Source organism: Equus przewalskii, chromosome 15 (assembly GCF_037783145.1).
Source record: "Equus przewalskii isolate Varuska chromosome 15, EquPr2, whole genome shotgun sequence".
Classification (NCBI taxonomy): Eukaryota; Metazoa; Chordata; class Mammalia; order Perissodactyla; family Equidae; genus Equus; species Equus przewalskii.
Genome location: NC_091845.1, coordinates 56,733,956 through 56,761,290, shown reverse-complemented (window position 1 = coordinate 56,761,290; position 27,335 = coordinate 56,733,956). Strand labels below are relative to the sequence as shown.

The following is a 27,335-nucleotide window of genomic DNA, read 5'->3' as shown; positions in this document are numbered from 1 at the left end:
TTATCATTGAATCCTCCATACAGTGTATTTATTTACTTTTTTGATGAATGTTAATCAATGCTGTGTTAAAAGGACTCCTACTCAATGACAGAGACTGATCCTAATATGATAGTCCTTCTCTTCTTCTTTGTCCTTTTTCAGAAGTTGAATAATTAAATTTTTAAAAAGGGCTTTTACTTTCTCATCTCAGTTATACTTCACAGTAACCCCATCAAATAGGTAATAGATAATCGTAATTATCTCCGTTTAAAAGACGCAGAATTTTTGGCCTCGAGGAGTTAAGTGGCTTTCTCAAGATCTTATGCTTAGAGAAAATGCATTTGAACAAATGTTTTCTGACTCTGAATCAGCAACATAGTGTAGTGGAAAAAGCATGAATTTTGCAGTCTGACAGAATTTAGTTCTATTGTGCTTAACCATTTACCCATGTTGTTAAATTTCTCAATTTCTCAGAGCCTCAGTTTCTTTATGAAATAAGAGTAACGATTACTTAGGTTTTGGGGGGATGGATTACATGAAAAAGCCTATGAAGGTGCTTGGTAGATCGTTAGTGCTTTTCACCTGGTGAGAGCTCAAATCAATCTTGTTCCCCTTTGGTTTTTCCCTGTGTCATGCTGCCTTATGTATAAAACAACCAAGAAAAAGTACCTCAAGATAAAGAAATATATATTTATAACTTACATTTACCAATTAATACATACATGAGTGGTCACTTAAATATGTTATTGATCTTTTGAAACTAAATCTGTCAAATTCTTTTTCTAGGAAAGCTATTTTAAAATGCTCTTTTGAAAATGTTTGTTCAGATGATGCCTTATCAAAGGAAAACATGGGTATGTGAAGGCCTGTCCTGCTCTTAGTTCTTTTACCTATATTTAATTCTACCAAATGTAGTTATAGTCCTTTGAAGAAAAAAAACATGATGTACATATATACAGATAAATATGAGAAATATTAGTGAGTCAGTTTTGGTGTTGATTTATATACTAGGGCTTTTCAATTGTCTTTAGGTTTCTATTCCCTTCAATTAAATTTTCTCTGGCTTTGTCCTGTACTTAATTTTTTTTAAATAAAGCACTAGCAGTTGTGGGAGGAAATACCAGCATCTGTACATTTCAACCCAGACCTCTCCATTCCAAATTTACTGTGGTCCTAGGGGTACCAAAGGGAGAGAAAGAAGAAAAGCAGCAGCCTAGGGCTTCCAGCTGACTTAATTGCCATTGGTATTAGAAAACAGTGGGGTGAATGTGGAACACAGGGAGAAAGTTTTAGTTTTCAAGAGCCCTGTACTCTTCCTGCATTTTCATTAGTCTTGAAAAGCAGGCAAGTGCTTATTTGCAACATGGAACTTTGGCAGCCATGCAAAGAGGTTTCAAAGCCCATTAATCCCCAAGAAGTTATCCCTGCCATACTCTCTCTCCCTTGTAGCCACCCCCAGATCCTATAGCACTGTGATTCAATTGGCTAAATAAGCCATTCATTTATAGTCTCATTAAAAGAAAGGAAAACAGGCAGAGAAAGGACTGAGTAGTTATTTCAAAATAATAGTAATCCTTTTCTTCTTCTCCTAAACCAATACAAAATTCTGTTGTTTCTGTCTTTTCTTAAACCTATTCTGCTGCTGTTTTCCTGCTAATTAAGGTGGCTTTTCTTGGCTATTTTTTCTCTTTGCCTCACATGATCAGTTCAAATATTCCTGTAGAAACACAAAGTTAGTTTATCCCTGGACTGAGTTCCTACTAGGAGACCCTGGCACTGCAGCTGAGGTTTCCAATGCTGGGATCCTTTTCTCTTCCAACTTGCACAGGATACTACAGAAGGAATCCATTGACTGGAAAAGACTCTTCCGTGTAAATAAGTGAAAACATCTCAGTAGTTATCCATGTAAAGGGAAGCCCTTTCAGGAGTCTCATATTCTGTATGGCTCAAAAATCTCAATAGTTAATTGTTAAAGTAGTTAACCCGATCTATGTTTTACTCCTTCATCCCATTTTGAACAACTGAAGTGGAAACGTCTAGTCTACTATGTTCTTTGCAAGAGCTGACTTCCTAAAAGAGTGGTTCTTCTTCAATGGTTTAACCCTCCTCAAATTTTTTACTCCCTACTCGTATTTCTGTGGATCCCTTGATCAAGCCTCTGATATCTCTCATTTCTTCTAACCTTAAAGTAGGACCAGTCCTAGATCAAGTGATAGAGGAAATTTATAGCATCTTCTTCTTGACTCTGCTCCACTTTTTGGATCCTCTTTCCTACACTCACAGGTGCTAAACTCTCCCATTAGTCTACTGCCCTAGATTTGCTGTTCCTTTATGGGTTTTAAGCTCTACTGACTGCTTCTCTGTCTCCCTCAATTAGAGATCAAAGGAAGAGCTAATTGAGTGCAGCTGCTTTACCTCCCCAAGTATCATTTTCTTTATCTGTAATAAAGAGATGCAGTAGAAACTCTCTTATCCAACAAGGAGAGGACTGTTTCTGCAAATTATTGGAAAAAGTTCAGGAATCATTAAATCATTTAAACTGTGCACCATGGCTATATAAAGATTTAAACTAAGAAATAACTTTTTTTGGACTATATCTGCATTTTTTGGAAAACTGCTACCAGGAAGATCATGTATTATGTTTGTTTTGTCCCTATAACATTTTTTTGCAGTGTTGAGGGACAAGAAAATTCATCTATGATGATGAAATAATAATAGCAATAATAAGGATGATGTCTAACACCTATAACAATTACTACGTGTCCTCATTATTCTAAACACTTTATATGTATTAGTTTATTTAACCCTGACAAGATCTAAATGAGGTAGATATTATATCTCCCATTGTATCGGTGGGGAAACTGAGTCACTTAAGAGGTTATAGACTTTTCTAAAGTCACATAGCTTCTTAAAATCAAAGTGTGCAGCTATTTCCTTGATTGCTTTGAGTACCAGGAATCTTAAAACTAAGTTTATGGGGTTTTTGGTACAGCACTGGTAGTTGGCCTAAGCATTTTTAAATGAATTGATTTGGGTTTGTTTTTTTATTCTTTGGGCTTTGTCATTTGCTTTCTTATATCACTGTTTTCTGTTGATAAATACCTCATTTCTTTTGGGGAAGCAGACAGTCTCTAAAAATTTGAATAAAAAGATTGACATATTACCCAGAACCAAATCTGTTAACATTCATTACTAAATTAGCGATGGATGTGTTCATCAGCCATCTGAGACAGGTAAGCTTAAGAGGGTGGTTAATATAAGAAAGGACTGGATCGTGGGGTGAGCCCTAGAGGGAACGTGAAGGCCTTGGGGCCAGGGTCTGGGAGGTAGAAGGGATGACAGAGAGAAAGGGGATATCTCAATACTCAAGACAAACTTTGCCCACCTGTTCTTGGTTTGGGGTTACCTTTAACCTCTAGGCTAAAAAGCAGGGTTGGCTTTCATGCCCCTTTCCTAAAAAGCACCATGCCTCCTATTTCTATTTGTCTCTCCAGGAATAGTGCTCTCTCCTTCATTACATTTCAACCTGTGTTTTACTCATCCTTACATTTGAATTGTAAGCACACAGAGAAGCCTTTGTGGTTCCTTAAAAACAAAACAGAACCAAGTATTTTTACCTCCTCCTCTCTCTCCTCCTCTATTAGAATGCCTCCAGAATTTCAACATTGAAATGGCCCTGCAAATTTGTTTAATAGGATTTTTTTAGTGCCAGCTTTGGGGTAACCCAACCAGTAGCCTCTTACATAAGAAAAGAAACAGCTTCCTTAAACATTTAATAAAGAAGTAGAAATTAAACTCCATAAATATACATTTGAAAGCTTTTAAAATGGTGATTCATTTATTGAGACAAACAGTAAGTTATTTCTTATCAGGAATGGAAAAACAGCACTGATTTATTTTACGCAAATTCATTTTTAAAAGCCACATATGGACTTCAGAATAGGAGATACTTTTTTCTTTCTTTCTTTCTTTTTTTTTTCTTTCTCTGAGTGATATAGCAGCTGTAATGCTACCACTTTACTCTCAACAAATTGAAACAAGTCAGGGAAACTACAGGATAATCGGTATTGATAGAAGATGATTGGTCTTGCAATCAGCAAAGGCATCCATTCTGTTCATTCTGTCTCTATCTTTGGAAGATATCGTTGACCAATTTTGATAACCCAGTTTGTAGATTACGGTAACTGCTGTTTGTTGAAAATTATTTTTGAACTCTATCAGTTTAATCTAGGAAAACCTATTTAGAAAAGCAAACCTCCCATTGCTCTGGAAACAGAATTTGACATCAGTCAAGTTGGTGTTGTGAACTCTGGTTGATTTATGAAGTTATCCATTACTTTGTCTACTCTTTGATCAAAAAGCAGTATACATATTTTTTCAGATCATTTGAAAACGGAGAGCCTACAATGCCATTCAGCAATGACATTCATTGTCATAAATTGTATTTTAGCCTAGCCTTAGAAATATAAAGATGTTTGTGTGCCATTTTTCCTTTACAGCATAGCTCAAAATCCATCTTCTCAACAGTGCATTAAATGTCAGTATCAATTTCCATTGACTCAGAATGTAAAGTAGGGAAACACAGCATCTATGAGTGGGACTGGGGAATCCATGTTGAGATAACCACAAGTAGTTGTCTGTTAAGCGTCAGGTTAATAAGTAAGAAATATGTCATAAAGAGAGCTTAATTTCATTAACAAAATTGCTTCAATAAAAATGTACATTCCTTTAGAAAATTCTGATTCAGTAGACATGGGGTCACATTCATATTTTTTAATAAACTCTCCAAGGTGATTCTTATGCCCACCAAATTTTGAATACCGTTCGTCTAGAATGTAATAGTTCTTACTCTGTGTTCTTAGGCTTTAGCAATTACCCTGGAGCACAGAGCTATGTGGATACTAGTAACATGTCAATTATAGTTTTTGTTTGTGTATTTTGTTTTTAAACATAGGAACTGGTTCTAGGGTGTTGAATGGCTTATCAGAAAGCTGTTTTCAAACTGTTTTGAAAGAAGTTTTCCATGGAGAAAGCCTAAGATTGGTTGGGAAGAGATGACGGCAAGGAAGGCTCATTAGTCTATGCCTGTTCTCTTGAGTCCCTGGCTCTTAGCAGGCACACAGTAAATATTTGTTGATTGAATATAAAAGTGCTTGGGGCAAGAAATAAGTATTGAGGAAAATTATTTTTGTAGGGACCAGCCTGGTGGCACAGTGATTAAGTTCTCACCTTCCACTTTGGCAGCCCAGGGTTCTCCAGTTCGGATCCTAGGTGTGGACCTCTGCACTGCTTGTCAAGCCAGCCTGTGGCAGGCGTCCCACATATAAAGTAGAGGAAGATAGGCATGGATGTTAGCTCAGGGCCAGTCTTCCTCAGCAAAAAGAGGAGGATTGGTGGCCGATGTTAGCTCAGGGCTAATCTTCCTCAAAAAAAAACCAACTTATTTTTGTAGACAAAACTGTAATGTGAAAAATATAAACTAAAAATTGTTTTTCTAGTACTGTAGTGACAACCAAGAAAGGGAAACTATTTTATAACCTCCCATGACTTTATTTAACACTATGATTTAAGAAATGTTTTAGCAGAATTTTAAAATTTCCTTCTTATGAGTAATAGATAAGAGAAAATTATCAACAAAGAAGGTGATAATAAGATATCGAGTCTTTTGAACTGGAGTAAAGGAAACTGCATAAAACTTTTCACATTAATAATCTGTTTTTTACCTTACAACATGCTTAGTTTACAAGGATACCTGTGGGTGTGTTCACACACACATAAATGGATGTATATAGCATTTGTACTTTTCCTAAACATTATTAATCAGAAAAATTTTAAATATGTTCAACAGTTAGATTCAAAATTAATGTTATTGCTGAGAACACCTTTCTTCCGTATTCACTGATAGTATTTTAGCTCTAAAGTGTGTGTGCTGATTGGGTCTGTTTCCATGTTCCATGAACTTTCAACTGCTCTACCTAGTGTGGTTCTTGGTGACCTGTCAATGAACAGTGGCTAATAGGAGGTGATGTGTCAGATTTTGTGAACAGAGTGGAAGTTGACGGGATGTGTATTCCTGGCCTTTCTCTTTGAATCATGTTGCCTTTGGAAGGATTTCTCAGATGTTCCATCTGTCTGTTGTGCAGGACTACAGGCCACACATGCCCTCCTTTCCTTGATCTTTACTTCAACAAGACTCTGTATCAAATGAAAATGTTTGTTTTATTTAAACTAAGAATTCAGTAGCATATTGTTAATCGGTAGTTGAGTGATACTATTTTATCTCAGCAAGTTCAATGAATTACCAGATTTTTTACCTACTTATATTTTTGTGTCACAGTAGCACACACACAGAAACTTTTATAAGTGTGGTATTTTTTTTTTAAATATCATATTAGGCAACTAAGATGTGTTGATATTTGGGTTAGGAATAGACTGGCCTTTGTTTAGCCTAGCCACTTAATTACATGGCTTCCCTTTTTAAACAGTAGTTTTAACAGTTTATTGCAGGGATTAGCAAACTGTGGCCCACAGTCCACCAGTCTGTGCCTGTTTTTGTAAATAAAGTTTTATTGGAACGTAGCCACTCTCATGTTTGTTTACATGTCTATGGTTTGTACTACAACAGCAGAATTGAGTAGTTGTGACAGAGATCATCTGGTCCACAAACACTGAAATATTTACTCTCTTGCCCTTCACAGAAAAAAATTGCTGACCCCTGGTCTTTACATAACATAATTTAGTTTGGTGCCCTTGGCTCCTGATAAAAAAAGAAAAAAACTTCTATTGAGCTTTTGTGTTTCAGGATACCTCATGGTCTACACATAGCAAGAATGTCACCTACATTTTTCAAGGAATAATTATAAGCGATTCACCTGGAAATCCATAATAATTTTGCATCAAGCAGAGGCATATGTGAAAATTATATGAAGTATTTATTGTTTATCTTGTAACATTTAGAACATTTCCTCTTTTTGGATGGTTAAGATTATGAATTAGATTGAATTAAGTAAGGTGTAGCGGTTTTTACTATATTGATGATGTTTCTCTAGTTGTCTCTGAGACAGAAGTTTTACTAAAAGAGCTGGAGCAAATGCTACAACAAGCCCTCGAGCCCACAGCAACACCTGATGAGTCTGAAGAGGAATATAGAGAGGAAATAAATACAGCAGAAAAGGTAGTACTCATGGTTATTATCAGGCCTAAATAGCAACTTCAGATTCTTTAAATGGCAGCAATTGTTCCTGAATGCATATTTTAATTATATGGGAAAATTTTTTCACTTCTGAAATTGTAGCCCTGGATTATCATGAGATGAATAATAAACTAGTAGCCTGTTGAGAAATCAGAATACATCTATCACTCTTTGAAAAAATATCTGTGTTTGAGCAGAGGAGCTCTTTTTATTTGAGATCTTTGAGGTTGGAATGAAGAAAGATAGAAGGGTCTCACTGTGGATGACGGAGTGCCACTGCAGAGAGGCCTCTCCCCTGCTGCCAGTCTTTACAGTAGGGAGAATGGGCCAGAATAAGAGCAGCTTGCTGGGAAATCTGCCTTATCTGGTTCATGCACAGGGATAATCTCTATAGGGACCAACCTCATTATTAACATACTGGAGGTAGAATATTTCATTGGAATGCATTTCGCCATTCATAACTAGATTTGTCCTTTTTTTTCTTTTGGCCAACTATGTTGGGCTGAGAAAGGCCATGTGTGCTTACTTTATTCAATTCTTACATATGACAACATAAATTTTAACTTGGTTGACAAACTGCTCAGCACATCAGTTCCATGTCTCTGCAAATAAAATGAGGGTACAAGCCCATATCATTAATACGGAGCAGCAATGTGGTAGGTGTGAGAACAAGTCATGAGGCAGACACTTCCACAAGGCAGTACAGCTGTTCCCTAAGTAGTTAGGAAGAAACATGGTGGGCTGGCCTGGTGGTGCAGCGGTTAAGTTCGCACATTCTGCTTCTCGGTGGCCCGGGGTTCGAGGGTTCGGATCCTGGGTGCAGACATGGCACCGCTTGGCAAAAAGCCATGCTGTGGTAGGCGTCCCACGTATAAAATAGAGAAAAATGGGCATGGATGTTAGCTCAGGTCCAGTCTTCCTCAGCAAAAAGAGGAAGATTGGCAGTAGTTAGCTCAGGGCTAATCTTCCTCAAAAAAAAAAAAAAAAGAAACATGGCAGTGAGGAGTCACTGAATCAATAAGATTTCATTCATTCTTTCATTCATTCATTTAGATATATAGTGTGCCTGGAGTCAAGAGAGCACAGTGGTCAGGAGCACAAACTCCGGAATATAACGCCTGTGCCCCAGTCCTGGTCCTTCCAGTTAGGACTGGCGTAAATTGGCGAAGTTGCTTTTCATTTGCCTCAGAGGATTGTTTTGAGGATTAAATAAGGCAAACCGGGAAAAGTGCTTTGACACCTATGGCTAGCTATTACTACAGATAAGAATTGTCAATGGCTGTCACTACAGAGAATGAGTGCTAAGATTTCCTTGCTTCATGTCTTTTCCAACATTCTCACTCTGAACAACTACTCATCCCCAGGTTTATTTGTTCTCAGATGCAGAAAAAGGTACATTTATAAAGGGGCAAGCTTGTTTACACACTGGCAGACTGCCCAACTGCACGATTTTATTGAGAACTTCAATAAGAACAAAGATGATTCTTAAATACCTCCTTTATTGAGTTAGAAATCAAGAAAATATACAGAATCTACAGTTAAGGAGATAAATGTGTTAAAAGAAAAATTAATGTTAAAAACTTTTACTGAGTTGAAAAACATAATAGTTTTCTTAATCAGCACCAGTAATACAACTTCTATCTGAATTTGTGTGGATTGTAAATGCCATTTTTCAAATTAAAGTTCCTCTTTTAAAAAACTTGTTTTCTATATATAGATCTTTCCTTTTGTAGAACAAAATCTATAGATTGGTGACATATATCTTATATGCATATAATTAATGTACAAATTATTCTTTTCCAGAAAATGTATGTTTTCTTTGAGTACCATATGGTTTTGTGCAATGTTTTTTCAGTCTTTGCGTTTGTCTATTCAAAAGTACAGCCAGGTTGATTTTTATAGAGATGTCCTGGAGCTTTTACAACCATAGAATTGGCTTCTATTTTGCCATTATAACTAGTAACTTGATAGAACAGAAAATTACGTCTGATTTTTATTTCTTAAGGTAAAATACATGGTTTTAATACATCACCAGGCAGGAGAGTGCTTTTTGTTTTAGATTCTTGTCACATTTTACACTTTCAAAAGGCATTTAGGAATTGTAAAAACTAACCACTTTAACTTGTTGGCAGGCAGGTGAGTGCCTCCTGCTGTCTGGTTCATAAGCCACTCTCCACACTGAGCTTAGTAAGTCTGGTATTCATGCCAGGTTCAGAATATTTAGGGCCTTGTTCACTTTTAAATGAGGAGAATAGCAAGGAAACCAACCAGCAAAACTGGAACAATTTCTAGTTTAAAAGTAAAGAAATGATCACCCCATGGATTTCTTTTTTAGTTTAGTTAGTAGGAAAAATTAATATGGCTTCCAAAAGTAACACCCCTTAAAACTGGAGGTGGGTTTTGTTTCTAGGAGAAAGTGGCCTCTTATAAACTAACACGCCAGAAAGAGCCACCTGATAATTTTTAAGTTCTGAGCATGTTTATTTTCTGAGCAGATATTGTTTGAGCTTTTCTCAAAGTCGTAAATTGGATGATGTTTTCATCATTCATTTCACGTATTCAGTTTCAAGTTGATTACTCTCAAGCATTTATACCAGTGGATGAGAGTAGCAACATGAAAAAAGTATACACACACAGATAATCAAAATTCATTTCTATTTGTCATTGAAATACTCTATGAAATTATTTTCCTCAGTAGAATCACCTTAATTATGTTCTTCTTTAGCTAATATTAACACTGGTTGACATGCCCTGACTTGGCAAGCAATGGCAGGAAATTAATTTCAGATTTTTATAAAATGCATCTGAATAATTCACAAATTAGATAATCCATTTACAAATAAGACAGAATTTACTGAATAAATATTTGTATTAAAAGGTACATTTTTGATGTATGAAAATACTTGTATAAACTACATGTATATTCTTTTTCTTTGAATTTTGTAGAAAGTTAACTCTAGCTTTAATTAACCTTGAAGCTATAAATCTCATATGAGCATGTGCATTTGCATTGTTTTTACCAGTGTCCTTTGCCACAAACTAGAGCAAACTATCACTATTCTTAAGTAATGTAAATGTTTACGAGAAGATGACCACAGAAAATGTGACTAAAACAGTTTTAAGTTGTATTCCCTATAATAATAATTTTAAAACTAAACAAATATAGAAAACTCACAGAATTTAAGTGATCACATTTTTCCAAAGCATAAAGTTAAAACTAAAGACGTGCAATGTTGGGGAATAGAGACAGGACCTAAATAATGTTATTCTTGTACTAACACATTTACTGTACGTTATACTATATGTGGGGATTATTATTTGACCACCAGCATAACAGAAAACTGTGTAACTGCTGTGACTTGAGGAGTTACTGACAACTTTATGTTTTGTTCAAATAATTAAGCCTGTTCTTCAAGTAGATTTGATGTAGATCTGATGAGTTGTTGTATGGTTATTTTTACAGTTATCTAAATGCAGCTCTGAAGCTCCTGCAGGCAGTCCATTTGAAAACCACTATGAAGAGGACTATCTTGTAATTGATGGAATAAAATTAAAAGCTGGAGAATGTATTCAAAATATAACTAACATATTTAAAGAAATAGATGCTTTGATGTCTGAAATTTAGGACATTATAGATATTTTCAAAAGTTATTTATAAAAATATTTACATCTTTATATTTTCCCAAAGTCAAAAACTTAAAAATGTTTAGTGAAGTAGGTATACATTATACCAAATTTGATCTTTGTAATAACTTTTTACTTCATACTTTGAGACTGTCCATTGTTTTGAGAGCCAATCAAATGGTATTTAAGTTAGTGTTGAAAATTTAGAATTTAAGATATCCTGATATTTATATTTGTAGATTTTTTTCTTCTTTGCCTTTATTTTAAAATGATTTATGAAACTTACTTTATGAAACACATGCTTTACAATGACTATTTAGTCTCTTCATTCAAATGTGGCTAGCTGTTAAAATGGCTGCCAAGGTTATTATAATTCCTAGAGATAATTCAAATCTAATATACTTAGAGAATGTGTATTTGTAGTGGAATTAAGCTCTACAAAATGAAAGGAAATAATAAAAAAAATGTTGTACAATAGGGTTGGAGCTTTATTTTAAAAACAAAAATATATATTTTCTTATTATGTTGGAAACGGTCATTTCAACCACAGTTCCCAAAACTGACTGATTAACAGAGATTGTGGAGGTCTTTGTAAGATCAGAATCCTGGCCCCTTCCCCACTGAATCAGTATCTCTGGAGATGAGGATGGGAAAATGTAATTTAAAATATGTAGAGATAAGTTAAACGTATTCAATATTTAAAAATGCAAACAATATAGAAATGTAAAAAGTACATCATGTAATACCACTCCCTTAACTTCTTCCCTGAAACCCCATTCCTTATGGATTCTGATGAACAGTTTTAGTGAGGGTTCTTCTAGATCTTGTTCTATTCACATCAGAATGAGTATATATACACATTCATCTCTAGTTTCAGCTCTGGTTCTTTCTCTCTGCCAGTCTCTCTCCCTTCAGGTGGGGGTTTGGGGAAAGGGCATTCCAAGCACATAAAAACCAAAAACAAAGCTTAAAGAGAGGAAAAAAGCAATCTGGGACCTGCTGTTAGTTGAATTAGCTGGAGTGACGTGTGAGGGTGAGAAGATAAGCCACAGCAGATGAAGATGGCTGTGTACACAGGCTAAGGAGCTTATAATGTATCCTGAAAATTATAGGGCCCAAGTGAAGAGTTTTAAACAGTGGAATCACTTTCACATTTCAGAAAGATCACACCAGCAGCAGTGTGAATAATGGAGTGAGAAGGAGTCACACTGGAGTCAGGGGACCAGTTAGGATACTACTTTGGGAATTCAGTTGCAAGATTATGAGAGTCTGAAATGTGGTGGTGCTGCAGTGGAGAGAAGAATCTTTAGAGATTCCAGCTAAATTAACATCAATGGATTATCATGATTTAGAGATAGGATATAGGGATGAGACAGTGGGAGGAGTCAGGAACAACTCCTGGTTTCTGGTATTCACAATGAGGTAGGAATACATGCAGATGAGAAACATGGAACAAATACCAAGTTTGGGCCAAAGTGTGTGAGTTCAGCGAAGATTCTAAGCTATTCACGCTTTGACAAAGCCTGCATTTCAATACCACTCTAAGAACCAGAGTGACTAGGAATAGTGCCTCAACACATCACATTTAAATTCTACATGGTATTAAACAGTGAAGGCTAAGGCTTCCTTTTTTTCTTCCAGCTGAATTTACTCCACAGCATTCAGAAAAGTTATTCCTCTTTTTCTTGGTGGTATGATTTTCTATTCACAGCCTACAAGATGTAATTGTTCCCACTTTTTGTTACTATTTAGAATCAATTATAAAAATGACTACAATTGTATTTGAAAGACTTTATCCACCATTCAGTTGTTTGATATAACCCTCCACCTAGTAGATCAGTTAGATCACTTGCAGCTAATTCCTCTTGGTGGAACAGCCAGTGCTCATCAAAGTCAGATTCCATAGGTAAGATACTGAAGTTTCCAGACAATTCGTCTCTGCTATGTTCTGAGTTGTAGAAGTCTGGAATTTCCACTGAAGTCTTTGAGTACTTGAGCAGCTCAAAATGGTTCTGAGAACAAACATTTAGATTGGCTGTGTCTGCAAAGGAAACTGCAGTCTCTTTCCTCCTCATGGAATCCTGGATCCATGTGAGATCCATGTGAGATCCATGTCAGGCTTTCAAATTTTGAGGTAGAATGTGCCCAGGGAAAGAGATGAAGGAACAGTCAACTAACATCTCTGTCCTCAGGGCTAAGAATCATGCATGGCTGGCAAAGCCACCCTACTGGTACATATCCCATGTTCAGAGGCAGGCCATATAACGTAGACCAGGGCACAGCAGTGGGACCGTGGAAATGGAATGCCTGCCTTCAGATCCTGGTGCTGACATCTACCAGCTGAAAGACCTGAGGCAATTTATTTAACTTCTCTGAGTCTAGGCTTTTTTCCATCTATAAAGTGGAAGTTGCTGTGAAAGGAAACATATTAATGTACATAAGAAGCATATAACAATCCTAACACGTAGAAAACTATGCAAGTTATGGCTATGATTATTGTTGACTCAGCATTTCTCTTTTGACTGCCCCTGCCATGCCTCTCCTATGCCTAGTGGACTAACATGCTCCTTTCAACAGAACCTGAGGTGACATACCTGCTTCTGGGGAACTGAGACCAAGGACTGTATGTGATTAGCTGACTTCTAGGGAAGACCTAAAGGTGGCTAATACTCTACATTTATAGCTAGAGCCTCTTGCGAGGCCCGAAGGAGAACATCTTAAGGAAATTGCATCCTGCCCACCAAGGGAAGTTAACTTCTAAGTACACTAGTTATATCAAGTTTGATATGTAAGGTATAAGGCAGTATGTCAGGGCCTTCTGCCCAAGCATTTTGGCTAGAATAAAAGTCCCTCTTTGTCCAGCTTGAGAAGTGGCTGACTGATCCTCTTTGGAATGAGTTGGGCCAAGCCGTCCTACTCTACAGCCTCCATGAACTTATGGAAGGTCTAGATCTATTGAAATCTGAGTCCCTAGTTAGATCTGCAGACCCTGGAGAGTTAAGCACCAAAGCCAGGTCTGTTGCCTTATTTTCCAGGAAGTCCTGGTCAGTTTACTCCATGCTGGAAGCTGAATTTATGCAGAGATTTTTAGTGGTCAGAGGCTTAGGTCTATCTTTATTGAGAACAGGCTGTGTACTTTTGATAGGTTAGTCTCTTGTTTCCACTAGTGGGATAAAGGGGGAAGTACCCATGTACTTGAAAGCGTCTGTAGTTCTACAGCCTTGAACTTACTAGCTCTGCTGTGGAGGGTGATGGGCCACAGACAGTTCATCCATCTACTAATAGACCTAGGCACTATCATAAACTTTGTAATCAGTCTAGAGCCTTTGTGGGAAAAAATGGTGGTTAGCTCTTTCTGGAGGAATCTTTCATTAATGAAACTGAGTGACCTGTCTAGTGCTTCTGATGGAACCAAACCATTTTACCATCTAATAGCTCTATCAAATAGCTGGTATTTCATGACTCCACCATTTATTGAGGATAACAAGTGGTGGAATTCTGTTCCAGATACTTCCAGACCAGTAGCATTTGCACCTGTGGCCCTTCCAAGGGACAAAGGTAAGATTTTGAAAATCCTAGAAAGATCCAAATCCTACCCTATCGTTTCGTCTCCCTATAGGGTCCCAAGAGGAGAACTAGACATAGTACAATTAAAAATTTTTAAGTACTTTAGGGCTGAGCCAACTCTTGATGCCTCTCAATAGAGTTCTAGAAAAGTTGGTTAGTACAGATAAATTTGGTCTTAAGGTCTAAGTAGGACATTCTCTGTCCACAAATCTAAATGTTAGAATTTTTCCACCCACTGATTTGTTGCATAGAATAAGCACTCAAAGTGGTGAGCAGCATAATCAAATGAAAGGGCAGAGGAGAAAATAGTTTCCAAGGAAAATTTTGAAAGAATGAGTTGTTTGCTTTTAGATGCATATTGGAAAGTACTACAATAAAGAGAGATGCTCAAAAACAAAACAAGCAAACAAATGAAAACACGGATTGCAAGCAGCTTGGAATATGCTAGGTAAGAAAATAAAACTGTTCCTTATCTTCAGCCTCTCCGCCCAGAAAGAGATTCTCAAATTAGGATATGGCCTGGGGACTGAGATCAAGTCCAGGGCATGATTCTTGAATTATAACAGAAAAGACAAAGACCAAATCCAGGTGGTTTGCAGGAAAACATGGCCTCAGAGTAAAGACCCAATCAGAGGTGTGGCTGTAACACTGCAAAATATTACAAAGTGACTTTTAGTAGATCTTTCAGCTGGACAAAACCTCCTATAAATCTTAAAAGGCATGGTACTGCAACCACCTGATGTGCCCAAAGTGCTAGTAATTACATCTGGAGAGAGAGGGATGTCTGGACAAAAATGTGATTTTGACACATGGAATGAACTGGAATCAAATACATAGAAGACCCACTAAATTGTAGAGAAAATGATATTGCCATAGTACTACCAGCCTGAACTAAAAGAGACTGAAATTGTTTGAGGGGAAAAAAAAGACCTCCAAGCCTCCAATTTTCTATAGGCAAGAAACAGCCTGGGGAAACTTCTTAGCCACCAAAAAGAGGTCTAAGTTTCAATGTCTTCTTCAGAAGCAAATGAGGAAGATGATAGGAAAGGATATCTCAGAGGACAGAGCCAGGAGCTGTAGAAAACAATGGACTGGAGATCTTCCCTACCACCTCTCCACCCCAGCTTGCTTCCTCTTCCCCTGGGAATAGAACCCAGGTCTAATGAAGAAATATTTTCTACTCCCATAGCTGGGGAACTTGGCTAATTGCCTTGGCTAATTTCGGAATTGGCTAAGGACCAAGTTTCCTCCTTTTGAATGGAGGTGTTTATTGTGATTATCCTGTTTCCATATACTACTACATATTGTGTGGGTGTGGCGATGGGATGGGCCAATAATTTGTCTTTTTAGTTCATAAGTCCAGTTCATGTCTGGACCTGATGTAGATCATGAAGTCCGAAATGTTGAGCCTGATACCATGATTAGGTGAGACTTATGGGTGTCCATTGATGGGGATGGGGAATGTTTTCATATTGGAGGGATACGAATAATGTGGCCAAAGAGGTGGATAGTAATTTATTGAATTATTGATCCAAGTTCTTTGTGTCTTCCTGCAGTGCATCATTATCATGACCCTATCATGGGCAGAATGTACTTCCCTGCCTTGTGACTTTGAGCTTGACTTCTTGCTTTGATCAATAAAATAGGGCTGAAGCAATGGTACCAATTTTTAGTCAAGGCCTTAAGAGGCTTTGGGTGCTTTTTCTTTTCTTCTTGTACCTCTGCCATCACCTTCAGAAGAACATGCCTTACCAAGCCCTCTGAATCAGGGAGGATGAAAGACCGTGGAGAAGACCCAGACCCACGGAACTGCAGAATGAAGCAGAGCTGCCCCAGGTGATCTATAGATGTATAGAATAAAGGATTGTTGTTTTTTGACACCGAGTTTTGGGATGTTTTGTTATACAGCATTATTGTGGCAAGAGTTAACTTGTACACTTGGCTTCTTGGTTCCAGCAACAATTTCACAGACAAGCTGTGGTGTCAGCTTTCCAGCTGTATCTAGCCCGTTTGATATTTTCTCCTTAGAGTGGAACTACTATCTATAGTCATGCCTCCTGGATTGAACCCAGAGTGCTAGCCCAAGGCCTTCTGTCCCATGACTTTCCCAGGTTTGTCTAGATCTGGCCCAGACTGGCCCCTCAGCTAGTGCCCATTACCTAACCAGCACACAGTGGTGAGTTTTATTATAAACTGCCTCAGATTGCTTTATCAAGGAGGTAACATGTATAGAGATTATAAATAAATGGGATACCAACACCACCAACATATCACTAAGGGTTTATAAGAGTAGATTACTTCTTCCTTTTAAGTGTTTTTAGACTCTATAATAATCACATAGAGTGGAAATATGCCCACAATGGTGGAATGTCTTATTTGGCAAAGAAAAGTACACATGTATTCCCACTCCCCTTCTGTTCCCCATGCCTTCCTTTGCACTTTGGTATTGTGTCATAGGATTTTGAGTTGCAAAATCTAAGTTTGGGCTCGTATTTTACCTACTAGCTTGTCTAAGTCATATAACCAGTAAATGGAAAGGCCAGAATTTGAGTACATTTCTGTCTGGTTCCAGATCCCACACCCTTGATTATTGTCTGTATTGTTTAATCATCCGGTTGCTAGTTGGATGGTGGAATGATCTTCTAGTTTCCTCATATGTAAAATGGAGCTGGAACTATCTGAAGCAAAGCATTGTTTGAGGAATAAATTAGATATTTTATCTGAAATATTTTAAGTGCCTTATAAATCACCTTCTATGTATTCTTTCAGAAGGAAACCAAGTATGTGTTTAAGTACATTGCAATTAATAATTACTGAGATAAAATGTAATGACAGATTTGAAATGATCACTTGTTTTATTCTTGTATTACTCCATCTACTAGTCATCAATATCAGAATTCCTTTTTTCTCTTTTTTAAAATTAATCTTTGGAAACCATCGCTAGCAGCATTATGGTCTTCTCTGTGATAAGTATGTTAACAGCGTCTGTCTTCTAAGGGACATCTCACTGTTGAATTTTACCAATGGCTTTAAATCACTTTGCTTTCTTCACAGACATTAAGTTAAAAAAGGAAAGGGGAAAAAAGCCTTAATACTGATGGTAGTAGCAGGATTCTGTGTCATTTTGGATGCATGCTAGTAAATGTATGAATGCCTTTCACAGGGAGCCCAAGCATGCCCTCTTCCAGCAAGTTGGAATTTGGGCCCTGGCTCCAAAGATCGTTTGAATGCCAGGAAGCTCACCAAAATATATGATCAGAATTAATCTATTTTAGCAGTGACACTTGCTTATTATTACATGCAATTAAATTGCATAAATTTAAAATTTTATAAAACAATCCTTTTGCAATTTGCAGAGAGAAAGGAGAAGGCAGGAGAGAAATGTGAATGTGGTCATTCCCTTCTCTTCTGGAGCTTACAATCTAGTGATGGAAGAATGTAAACAAATGTAAGTGGTCCTCAGTGCAGAAAGTCCATTTGAAAATTGAGTGTCTGAAAGCAGAAGGGAGTTCTCTTCCCAGAGAGCTAAGGGGCAGTAATTTAAAAATCCCTTAATACAATTCCTTCAGTCTCTGGTGTCCCCTGCCAGAGGTGAGAAATACTCACAGAGTATGAGGTCAACAGACAACTTTAGAGCTGGGCTGCCAACAGCTGTCGTGGAGAAAGTTAAGCCAGAACTAGAACTCCCCTCTCAAACTCCTCCTTTGGTTCCTCTTGAATTGCAGAGAGGGCCAATGACAGTGCCATCTGACCTTTAAACCCCACTAGTGCTTGGCCTGAGGGGATTCAGTGATCCTACCAGCACAATTGGATCAGACCTTAGGTACTCCGTATGACCACCACCATTTCCCCTTTCCAGTTCCTGCTTAGTTGCCTGGCTGCAATCCATTGCCCCCTCTTCCTCCATAACCTCCGCTGTTACTATGGATGAAGTCAAGATATAGGAGGCATGGGAGGAGAGATTGGCAAGGGACACTCATCTTGGGTGGTGGCTCTAAGTGAGCTGGCAAGCACTTGGAGCCCCTTCACTACAGAGGGGCCAGGGTGCTTGTTTAGGGTAAGAGGTTGGCCAAGCAGCCTCCAACTTCTGCTCACAGTCCTTCTTCCCACACTCCCAAGGACTCCTGGCACCATCTCTCAGCAGCAGCTGTTCTCAGGTGGTGCCAGAGCTGGAAATTACCTATCTGTGAAAGCCTGACTTCTTCCAAGCAAAGGCGGATTAGAGTGTGAATATATGGCAATGTGTGAAAGTGGAGATTATTTGGAAATTGGGGTCCAACCTTATGAGAGTATGTGTTAAACACTTATGTGTTAAGTACTAGGGTGGAAAGGTGAAAGCAAATGAGAGTGAGATTAATTCTGACTGCAGGAACAGCTTCATGGAGACATTTCATGCATTCCTTCATTCAATACTATGGTAATACAGGTTTTGTGCCAGGTACTAGTAACGTAATAGCAAACAAGCTACATGTGACCTCCAATCCCATGGAACTGATACTGACTTTGGGCAAGTTGCTTTAGCCTCTCTGTGCCTCACTTTCCTTATCTGAAAATTGGGATGATGATGATGATAATAATAATAATAATAACAATACTGATCTCCTAAAGTTGTTGAACAGAATAAAATGTATTAAGACGCAAAGTGCCTAGTGAGGTGCCTGGCGCATTGCATGTTCTGTAACTATCGTTACTATTTTTACAGTCTAGCTGGGGAGAGAGACCAGACCTGTGAAGCAAAGCCAGAATTTGAAGGTGGAAGAGTGGGCTGGCTGGAGAGGATGAAAGTCCCAGGCTGAACAAAGCACAGAAATGAGAAAAGCAAGAAGAACAAATACCTAACCCCAGTAACCAGAGTGCAGGGGGTGGAGGGCGTGATGGGAAGAATATTGTGCATTAAGGCTGGACCAGACAGGCTGGGCTTTGCTCAAAGAAAGCTTCATATATCACACTAAAGGGGCAGCACCTTCGTTCAGCAGGGGAGCCAGGTTTTGCAGTAGAGAAGAGCAATGACCACCAGAATCTCCAAGATTAAACACCCAAGGGTGCTGGGTGCTGCGACTGGCTTGGAATCACATCTTTCTGCTATTTGCATGCATGGAGCAGATGGGTGGGGGCAGTGGGCAGACATTACTATGCCAACCTATGCCCCTGTGTCTGAAGAAATCCGTGCCCTGATGTTAGCTCAGATTGTTAGCTTCCACAGCGAGCGCCTTAGGGTTGCCAGCAGGCAGCCAGGGACTGGAAGGTTAGGTTCTCCACAAGTCTTATTAAACTTTCGCCTGCCTGGGAATAATGCAACACAGCCGCAGAGTTTTAAATGGCAAAGGGTCTCCAGTTGTCAGAAAGGTTACAGGTAGATACTTTCATTTGTCCTCCATGGAAGCTTAATATCCTTTTCTTCTGTTCAAGTCAACTTATAGGCCTCATTACTTCAAGTTCATCGGGCGGCTAGAGCAGCCTTTTTGATTTTACTGTCCTCTCAAAATCATGTTGGGGAAGAGCTAATGCATTTTTAACCAACGTCAGCAATTTAAAGCTCTTTGGTGCTGTAGCATATTAATACAATTGTTGGTAACTCTCGGAGAATGCTGTCTGTGTCAAGAGGGATTCCCACTATTGCAATGTGAGTTCCAGGGGGTAGGGACTACGTGTTCTTCCACTTCGTGACTCTCCCAGACCATAGCATAGTGCCTTGCACATGTTAGAGCATCAGTTCTATTTTTATATTGATTTTCAAATTTCTGCCAATCTAGCCTGTTCAAAAATGTTTTCTGACAAGTTTTATACTTAAACATTTTTGGTTTGAACCTAAGGTGATTGTTGCTTTTTTCTTCCATTTCCCCCAACCCTGACAGCAGACACATGCTCCATGGGTTTTCCATTGCTATAGTAATGCAGGGTATCAGGCAACCCCGAAATGCCAGTGGCAAACAACAAAGCACATTTTTTAGTTTGGGAGCCTGCAGCGTTCAGCCTACTTGGTTACTTTCAGCTGATCTCACTCATGTGTCTGTGGTCAGCTGCAGGTCTACTTAGGTGTGGTTCTGTTGATCTTCTAGGCTCATCCACGTATCTGGGGACCAGCTAGCAACTGATGATCTAGGGCAGTGTCAGGTGGGGAAATTGGGGCAACTCAGCTCTGTTTTGTGTGCCACCTTTCATCTTCCAACAGGCTAGCCCAGGCATGTTCTTGTAGCAATAGCAGAGGAGCAAAAGCAAGAGTAAGCCTTGTTCTGTCAGTGCATTCCAAGCCTCTGCTTTCATCACGTTTGCTAACATCCTGTTGGCCAAAACAAGTCACACGGCTAATCCCAGAGCCAGAGTCAGTGAATATAGAGCTGGGCCTTTAATGCAATCCATCTATTACACATGCTTATTGAAAAAGGAAGAGAAAATTTCAATAAGAAAATGCAAGTCACCTGCAATCCTACCAACTACAGATAAATCATTGTTGACATTTAAAAAAATCCTTGCAGCTTGTTTCCAAGTAAATACATACTTTTAAAAGCACATATGAAATGTCAATCACATAATTGTTTTCAGTGCCTTTTTATTTTAACTATATATTGTGAATATATGTTTATGCCATAAAATATTGTTCTTCAACATGATTTTTAATGATTGCTTAGTATTTCTATTGCTATGTATTTAAATCCATACAATGAAATACTCTCTTGATGGACATTTAATTTGTTTCCATGTTTTCACAATTATAAACCACTCTGCCATGAACATCCTTATGCCTTCTTTATATACATTCTTTTTTTTCCAAGTCATTTCCGGAAGAGGAGTTAATAAGTCAGAGTGTCTGCACAGTTCTAAGGCTTTTTACATCTACCATTTATCTTCCATCAGAGGTATATGAAAGGGTCTTTTTCTCTGTTAGACTGAGGTTTGGTTTGTACTTGAATTTTATGTTACTTATAACAGTGCACTGGGTTAATCTTTGTCTTAAAGAACATTGACTAAACAACTATGAGATGGTAGTTTTTTCTCCTAATTCCTTAGAGAGGGATGAAAATTAGCATTAATGTAGGCTACCGACTTGGGCCTGAAAGCGACTGAGGTAAGAATAATAAATCAGGCAATGGACAGGGAGAAGAGAAAATGTTAAAAGAAACACTTGATTTAGCCACTAAATGTCCTTTTGGTCACTCACTCTTGTGACAAATACTAGTGGAAAATCATTGGGCTGGAAAACGTTTTGGTGGACTGATAAATTTAAAAATCTAGGATGTTACAGTCCAATGTGGGCAAGGGTAGGGAAGTAGAGGTGCTTTAGAGAATAAGATCAATTTCTACGGATTCTTTTTATTAAGGTGGTCATGTGGCTTTCCTTCATGTATTATAATCATGATCAGTGAATTTTTTGATGTTAGAATACTTAGCTGATTATTTTCAAAATCCGCCTTTCTTGTACGAAATTGAAATTGCTTCTAATAAGAACATGAAGTCTATTTTATTTTCCATTTTGTGTATTTGTAATTTCTGTTTTTAGTGCCCAGAGAAAAACTGGCTTTGGGTGATGGTTCTTGTCTCCTTGCACAAAGTATTTAAATTCATTCAAAAGCATTATTGCTCCAAAATTTTGACCTTATACATAATGGACCATGAGTACCTCCTTCCCAGGGTCTAGGCTTTATTGCTAATCCCTGGACCTAGGACAGCAGGCAATATTGTTTATAAATATTTATTGAATAAAAAATTATTTCATAATTAGATATTTTCTGAATAAACTAATTGATGGAATTTATATTTTGAAAGTATCTGGAACAAACACCCTTGCCCAAATGAGGATTAAATTTGCCATCTAACTTAGCCTTTCCAACTGTGTAAGTCCAAGTTCCCAAAATTGATTGAACCTTGAATGTTTTCACAGTTTAGCACTTAATTACACATGGGCATGTATGCTTCATTGCTTCTTTCATGTGTGTAGTAACCAGTCTCCAAGATGATTCTCGCCTTCTGGTATTCACACTCTCATGTGGGGTTCACTTGTGTAACCATTAAGGTATCACAAACATGACAGAGCGTGACCTCCAGGGCTAGGTCATAAAAGACGTCGTGGCTTCCACTTTTCTCTCTTTTGGATCACTCATCTGGAAGAATCCAGCTGCACGTCATGAGGACACTCCAGCAGCCCTATAGAGAGTTTCACATGGTGAGAAACTGAAGCCTCCTGCCAACAACCAGCACTAACTTGATAGCCATGTGAGTGAGCTCTTTTGGAAGTGATCCTCCAGTGCTCGTCAAGCCTCTGGATGTCAGTAGCCCAGGCCAATATCTTGACTGCAATCTTATGAGACACCCTGAGCCAGAACCACTAGGCTAAGCCACTCCTAGATTCCTGACCCATAGAAGCTGCATGTGATAATAAATGGTTATTGTTTTAAGCTACTATGGTTTTGGGGTAATTTGTTACACAGCAATAGATAGTTAATATAATGTGTGACAGGCTTGTCTCATCAAATAGATTGTAAGCTTCTTAAAGAAAAGAACCATATATTTGATTTCTCATAGTGACTTACCTGGTATTGAGATAATATTAGTCAAAATTAATGATGTTAATGCTTCACAATTACCTCTAGTCAAGTCAACAAATATTTGTTTAATCCCCACCAGACATTCTTCTAGGAGCTAACAAAAGCAGTACACAAAAAGGAACAAAGTAAATGCTAGTGGATAAGACATATAGTAATTTTAAAAAGTAGATGTGGACCAGGTCAGGGAAGATAGGAAGCTAAGAAGAAAAATAAAACAAAAATGGGGGCTGCTATTTTATATATTTGAAATAGGGTGTCAGGAAAGCTTCCTCTGATGAGACATTTGGGCTGAGAGCTGTGTATGTATCTGGGAAAGAGCATCCCAGGCAGAGGGACCACAGTTCAAAGGCCTTGAGACTGGAAAAGTGTGGCAACTCTGATACAGCCAATGCGGCTAAGGCTGAGTTCACTATTTGTTGCAGATTTCACTAGTCAGTTCATTGAGTTTCTCTCAAATCAAACTTTACATCTAAATCTCTCTTGGTGGCTTGAACCTCTCTTTTCCTTGTTTTCTGAATTTGAACAGGATACCGGATATTGTCCACTTTAAATAGACCTGTTTATGTAAATGAGTCATTATATAAACCTATAAATGTGGCTGATGAGTCAAATAGGCTAATATTTGTAGCTAGAATGAAGAATTAGAAAATATACTGATTGTGCCTTTCTTTCATTGCTTCTGCCACTTGAAGCTTTCTGACTTCATTAAAGCCATTACTACCCACCACTATATTATATAGCTTTTGTAGTAACACAAATATGTTTGAATGTTTCTGACTTTGCAGGAAATAATCAGGTTCAATTAATATATGTTTATCAAGACATAAGGGCTCAAATTGAAAAGTAATTAGCTCTCCCAACAGAAGAACAAATAAAATTCTGTTTCCTAAGTGTTCTGTCATTCTGTGCTGTGAGTTTCATCGCTTTTCCCTCTCTTGCTGAAAGAAACATATGTCACAATGAATCCAATGATCACTGAATAATGAGTCCTGCCTTGATTACAGTGTGTTGGTGATCATAAATAAGTGAATTGTGTTTGCATTTCAGAGATACCTGATTTTATTTATTTATTTTTTTTTTGGTGAGGAAGATTGGCCCTGAGCTAAGGACATCTGTGCCAGTCTTCCTCTATTTTGTATGTAGAACACTGCCACAGCATGGCTTGATGAGTGATGTGTAGGTCCATGCCCAGGATCTGAACCCGTGAACCCCAGACTGCTGAAGCAGAGCATGCAAACTTAACCACTATGCCAGTGGGCCAGCCCCTAGATACCTGAATTTTTTAATCTTGTATTTCACCTCAGATAAACAGGTTTATCCTTATTTAAAAAGTAAACACCCCTCTGAGAGGTATAATCCAGAACTTAAACTCACATTTAACATTGTCATGTAAACAAGAGCTTCTGCATTGATCTCCTATGGCAGTAACTGGTGTTCTCTTCTTACAAAGCCAACTGACTCTTTTCTTGCTTGTTCTCTTTTATAAACACAATCTTGCCAAATTAATGAATCACTTTATTTGTGCTCTAATTCTGAAGAGGGAAGGGGGGAGTAGAGAGAAAGAATCAAAGAGAGAAAGTTTGAAAGAGAGAGACACAAACAGAAAGAAGCAAAGACAGAAAATTTCTGTAGTGTGTGTGTGTGTGTGTGTATCTAGGGGTAAGAGTGTGGAGAGATCACCACTGAGATATAACCAGAAAGAAAAAAGGATAACTATTAGAAAGGAGGATTTGTTTGTGAGAATGAAGAAGAGTATGTTATTAACAAAAAAAAAAGTACCAAAAAAAGTAATTACTGTACATGTTTTTCTTCTTAAATAAAAGTAAGAGACCATTCAAATTCTAAGGCAAAATATTAGAAATAACTAAAAAGAAATGCACTTAATAAATAGTTTACCAGGAAACCTACTACTTTACATTTTTATCAAAGCAAATTAATTTAAAATATTTGAGGAACAGGCATGTATAGTATCATTTATAATTAATTTTTCTCAGCTCTAAATACATCTACTGTGTAGCCTAGGTTATGAAATCAGTGAGTTCTTTAAATCTTTAAATCTCTACAGAATTATTTTATTAGCCTAGTCATGCATAGACAAAGGTAATTTTAAAATATCTTTTTTTGGTGCATATTTAATTAATCTCAAGTGTTTAAAATATAGAGACACTTGGATATGATAATAATTTACCAAAAAGTTTAACTTTGATGGAAAGCAAGCAAATGAATTTGCAAAATGTAAAGAAATTTCAGTCTTTCTTACTAATTATTCTTCATGAGCTGTAATACCAATGACCTTACAAATTTGGCATAAATGTAAACATATGCTGACATCTATTAAGGTCTTTAAAACACATTTTTTTTGGATTGACAGAACCTCAAGAATTTGATTCTCTTAAGAGCTTTAAATATTCATTCTCCTAAGAAATGATTGTCTCTTAAGAGCAATTTTAAGAGAATTGAGGGGCAATTTTTTTTTTTTTAAAGATTTTATTTTTTCCTTTTTCTCCCCAAAGCCCCCCAGTACATAGTTGTATATTCTTGGTTGTGGGTCCTTCTAGTTGTGGCATGTGGGACGCTGCCTCAGCGTGGCTTGATGAGCAGTGCCATGTCCACGCCCAGGATTCGAACCAACGAAACACTGGGCCGCTTGCAGCGGAGCGCGCGAACTTAACCACTCGGCCACGGGGCCAGCCCCAGAGGGGCAATTTTATTGAAGAGAAAACTTTCAACAATCCTTCAAATGTTTTAAGTAAAACAAAAAAACAACAAACAAACAAACCAAAGCAATAAGTCTTCACAAATATTTTCCCCCAAAGACTCCTTCCTTTTGGAAACTCTGTATTTCAAAGGAAACTTAATCTGAGTGTTCCTGATTCATTTCTGCAGCTCAGAGCCATTTCAGACACCAACACATCTTATAAACCTTTTTATAAGCCTTTTGAAATATTTTTTTTTTGAACTAGAAAGTCATGTTTTGTTGGCACAAATGGAGCTTGAGGTGCAGGAGAAAAAGTTAGCTTGGAGCCCACAGAGTTCAAGTGACTCCAAACAAGGTAAAAGCCATTCTTCCAGTCTCAAATGAGATTGAAATAAAGATTAGAAATGTTCACCGTGTGATAGCATTTGTGAGCCAAAGATTTAAAAAAGAAGTAAAAAGTTCTCTTGAAACCGTTAAATATCTAAGGCCCAAAAGAAATTCTACCCAAAGTAAAATAAGTTGGAACTTCTTGAATTTGCTTGGTGTGCACTTTAATAATTTTTTGAATTTGGAGATGAATATTGTTAAAAACACATTTTTTTAGCTTTTTGTATTTATATTGCTGGCTGTCTTAGTTGGAGTTTCCCCTAGAATCAGACAAGATTTGAGCTTTAGGAAACACAATAGGGAGGTAGGGAAGTAACAGGAATGGGGCCACTAAAGCTGTGTTATCAACAAGTTACCCTGTGGGCAACTGGAGCTCAGTCCTTCTGGGGTAACTGGGAGCCGACGCAGGGCACACACCCCAGACCTATCCCACCCAGAGGGTGAGGAAACTGGGCTATTCATATACAAGTTCCCACTGGTCACTGGTTAAGGGCTGCTCCTGGAGGATGGTAATTCCCCATGCTTTTGGCCTGCCGTGCACACGGGAATGCACTGAGATGGTCAGGACCAAGGTGATATGGGATACGTAAACCACATGTGCTACTCTAACACATTCTATTTTATTTCAGAATAACACCATAGGAGGTTTATGGTGGAGAATCAAGAAAAACTTTCAGTGAGTTTTTTAAATCAATTTTTCAAGCAAAAGGAGGTTTGTAATTGTTCAAATGATTTGAGGACCTTAATTACTCAGAGTTTAAAAACCAAACTCAATGTGTATTTGCTTTGGCACTCCACTTTCCTTTACATGAATGATAATAGCTAGCAATTATTAAACACTTTTGTGTCTGGCACTGTGCTAGGTGCATAAACTTGTAATAAAACATTTAATCCTCATAGCCACTCAATGAGATATGTGCTACTATTATCTGTGTTTTACAGATGAGGAAACTGACTCACAGAAAGGTTCTTTAGCTTGCCCAAGATCTTGTAGCAGAGCACAGGTTCAAATTCAGTCTGCTCCAGAACTATGCTCTTCAGCACTTCATATACTTCCTCACTGGATAATCCAGTGTATATTATTTAACCCATTCTACATTTCTTCTTTTGTATTTAAAGTCATGGTGATTACTAACCTTACTAACAGCTGTGACTAGAGATGGATGTGGAACCAGTGTGCTCTTACCACATCTACATCACAAGTGCACATTTGGATCGCAGCCTTTACAGAGCCTATCAGTGTGGTGGCTAATCATTGCCTGAAGTCTAAGTGCCGAGATTGCTCGTCCTCATCTGCTGATGGGCTTTCCCAGTGACGTTTGGGGCTGTCCATTGTCTGAAATAG

General features: G+C 37.9%; 1 protein-coding gene across 11 annotated transcripts in view; it reads left to right on the top strand.

Annotated features, from left to right (window-relative positions):
* Positions 1–27,335, top strand: part of ZCWPW2 (zinc finger CW-type and PWWP domain containing 2) — a 186,357-nt gene that overhangs the window by 134,294 nt on the left and 24,728 nt on the right. For 3 of the 11 annotated variants that reach the window (XR_011527122.1, XR_011527125.1, XR_011527124.1), the window contains exons 7-10: positions 766–833; positions 14,303–14,353; positions 14,714–14,810; positions 16,100–16,198. Coding sequence is in view for 6 of the 11 variants with exons in the window: in XM_070575932.1 (XP_070432033.1) it covers positions 766–833; positions 7,029–7,153; positions 10,635–10,796 (355 nt within the window). In the remaining 5 variants the exon portion in view is untranslated. Of the gene's footprint in view, positions 1–765; positions 834–7,028; positions 7,154–10,634; positions 11,273–14,302; positions 14,643–14,713; positions 14,833–15,918; positions 16,199–19,064; positions 22,761–27,335 lie in introns of those variants that run through there. The other 8 variants (XM_070575932.1, XM_070575928.1, XR_011527121.1 and 5 more) reach the window with 7 other exon arrangements.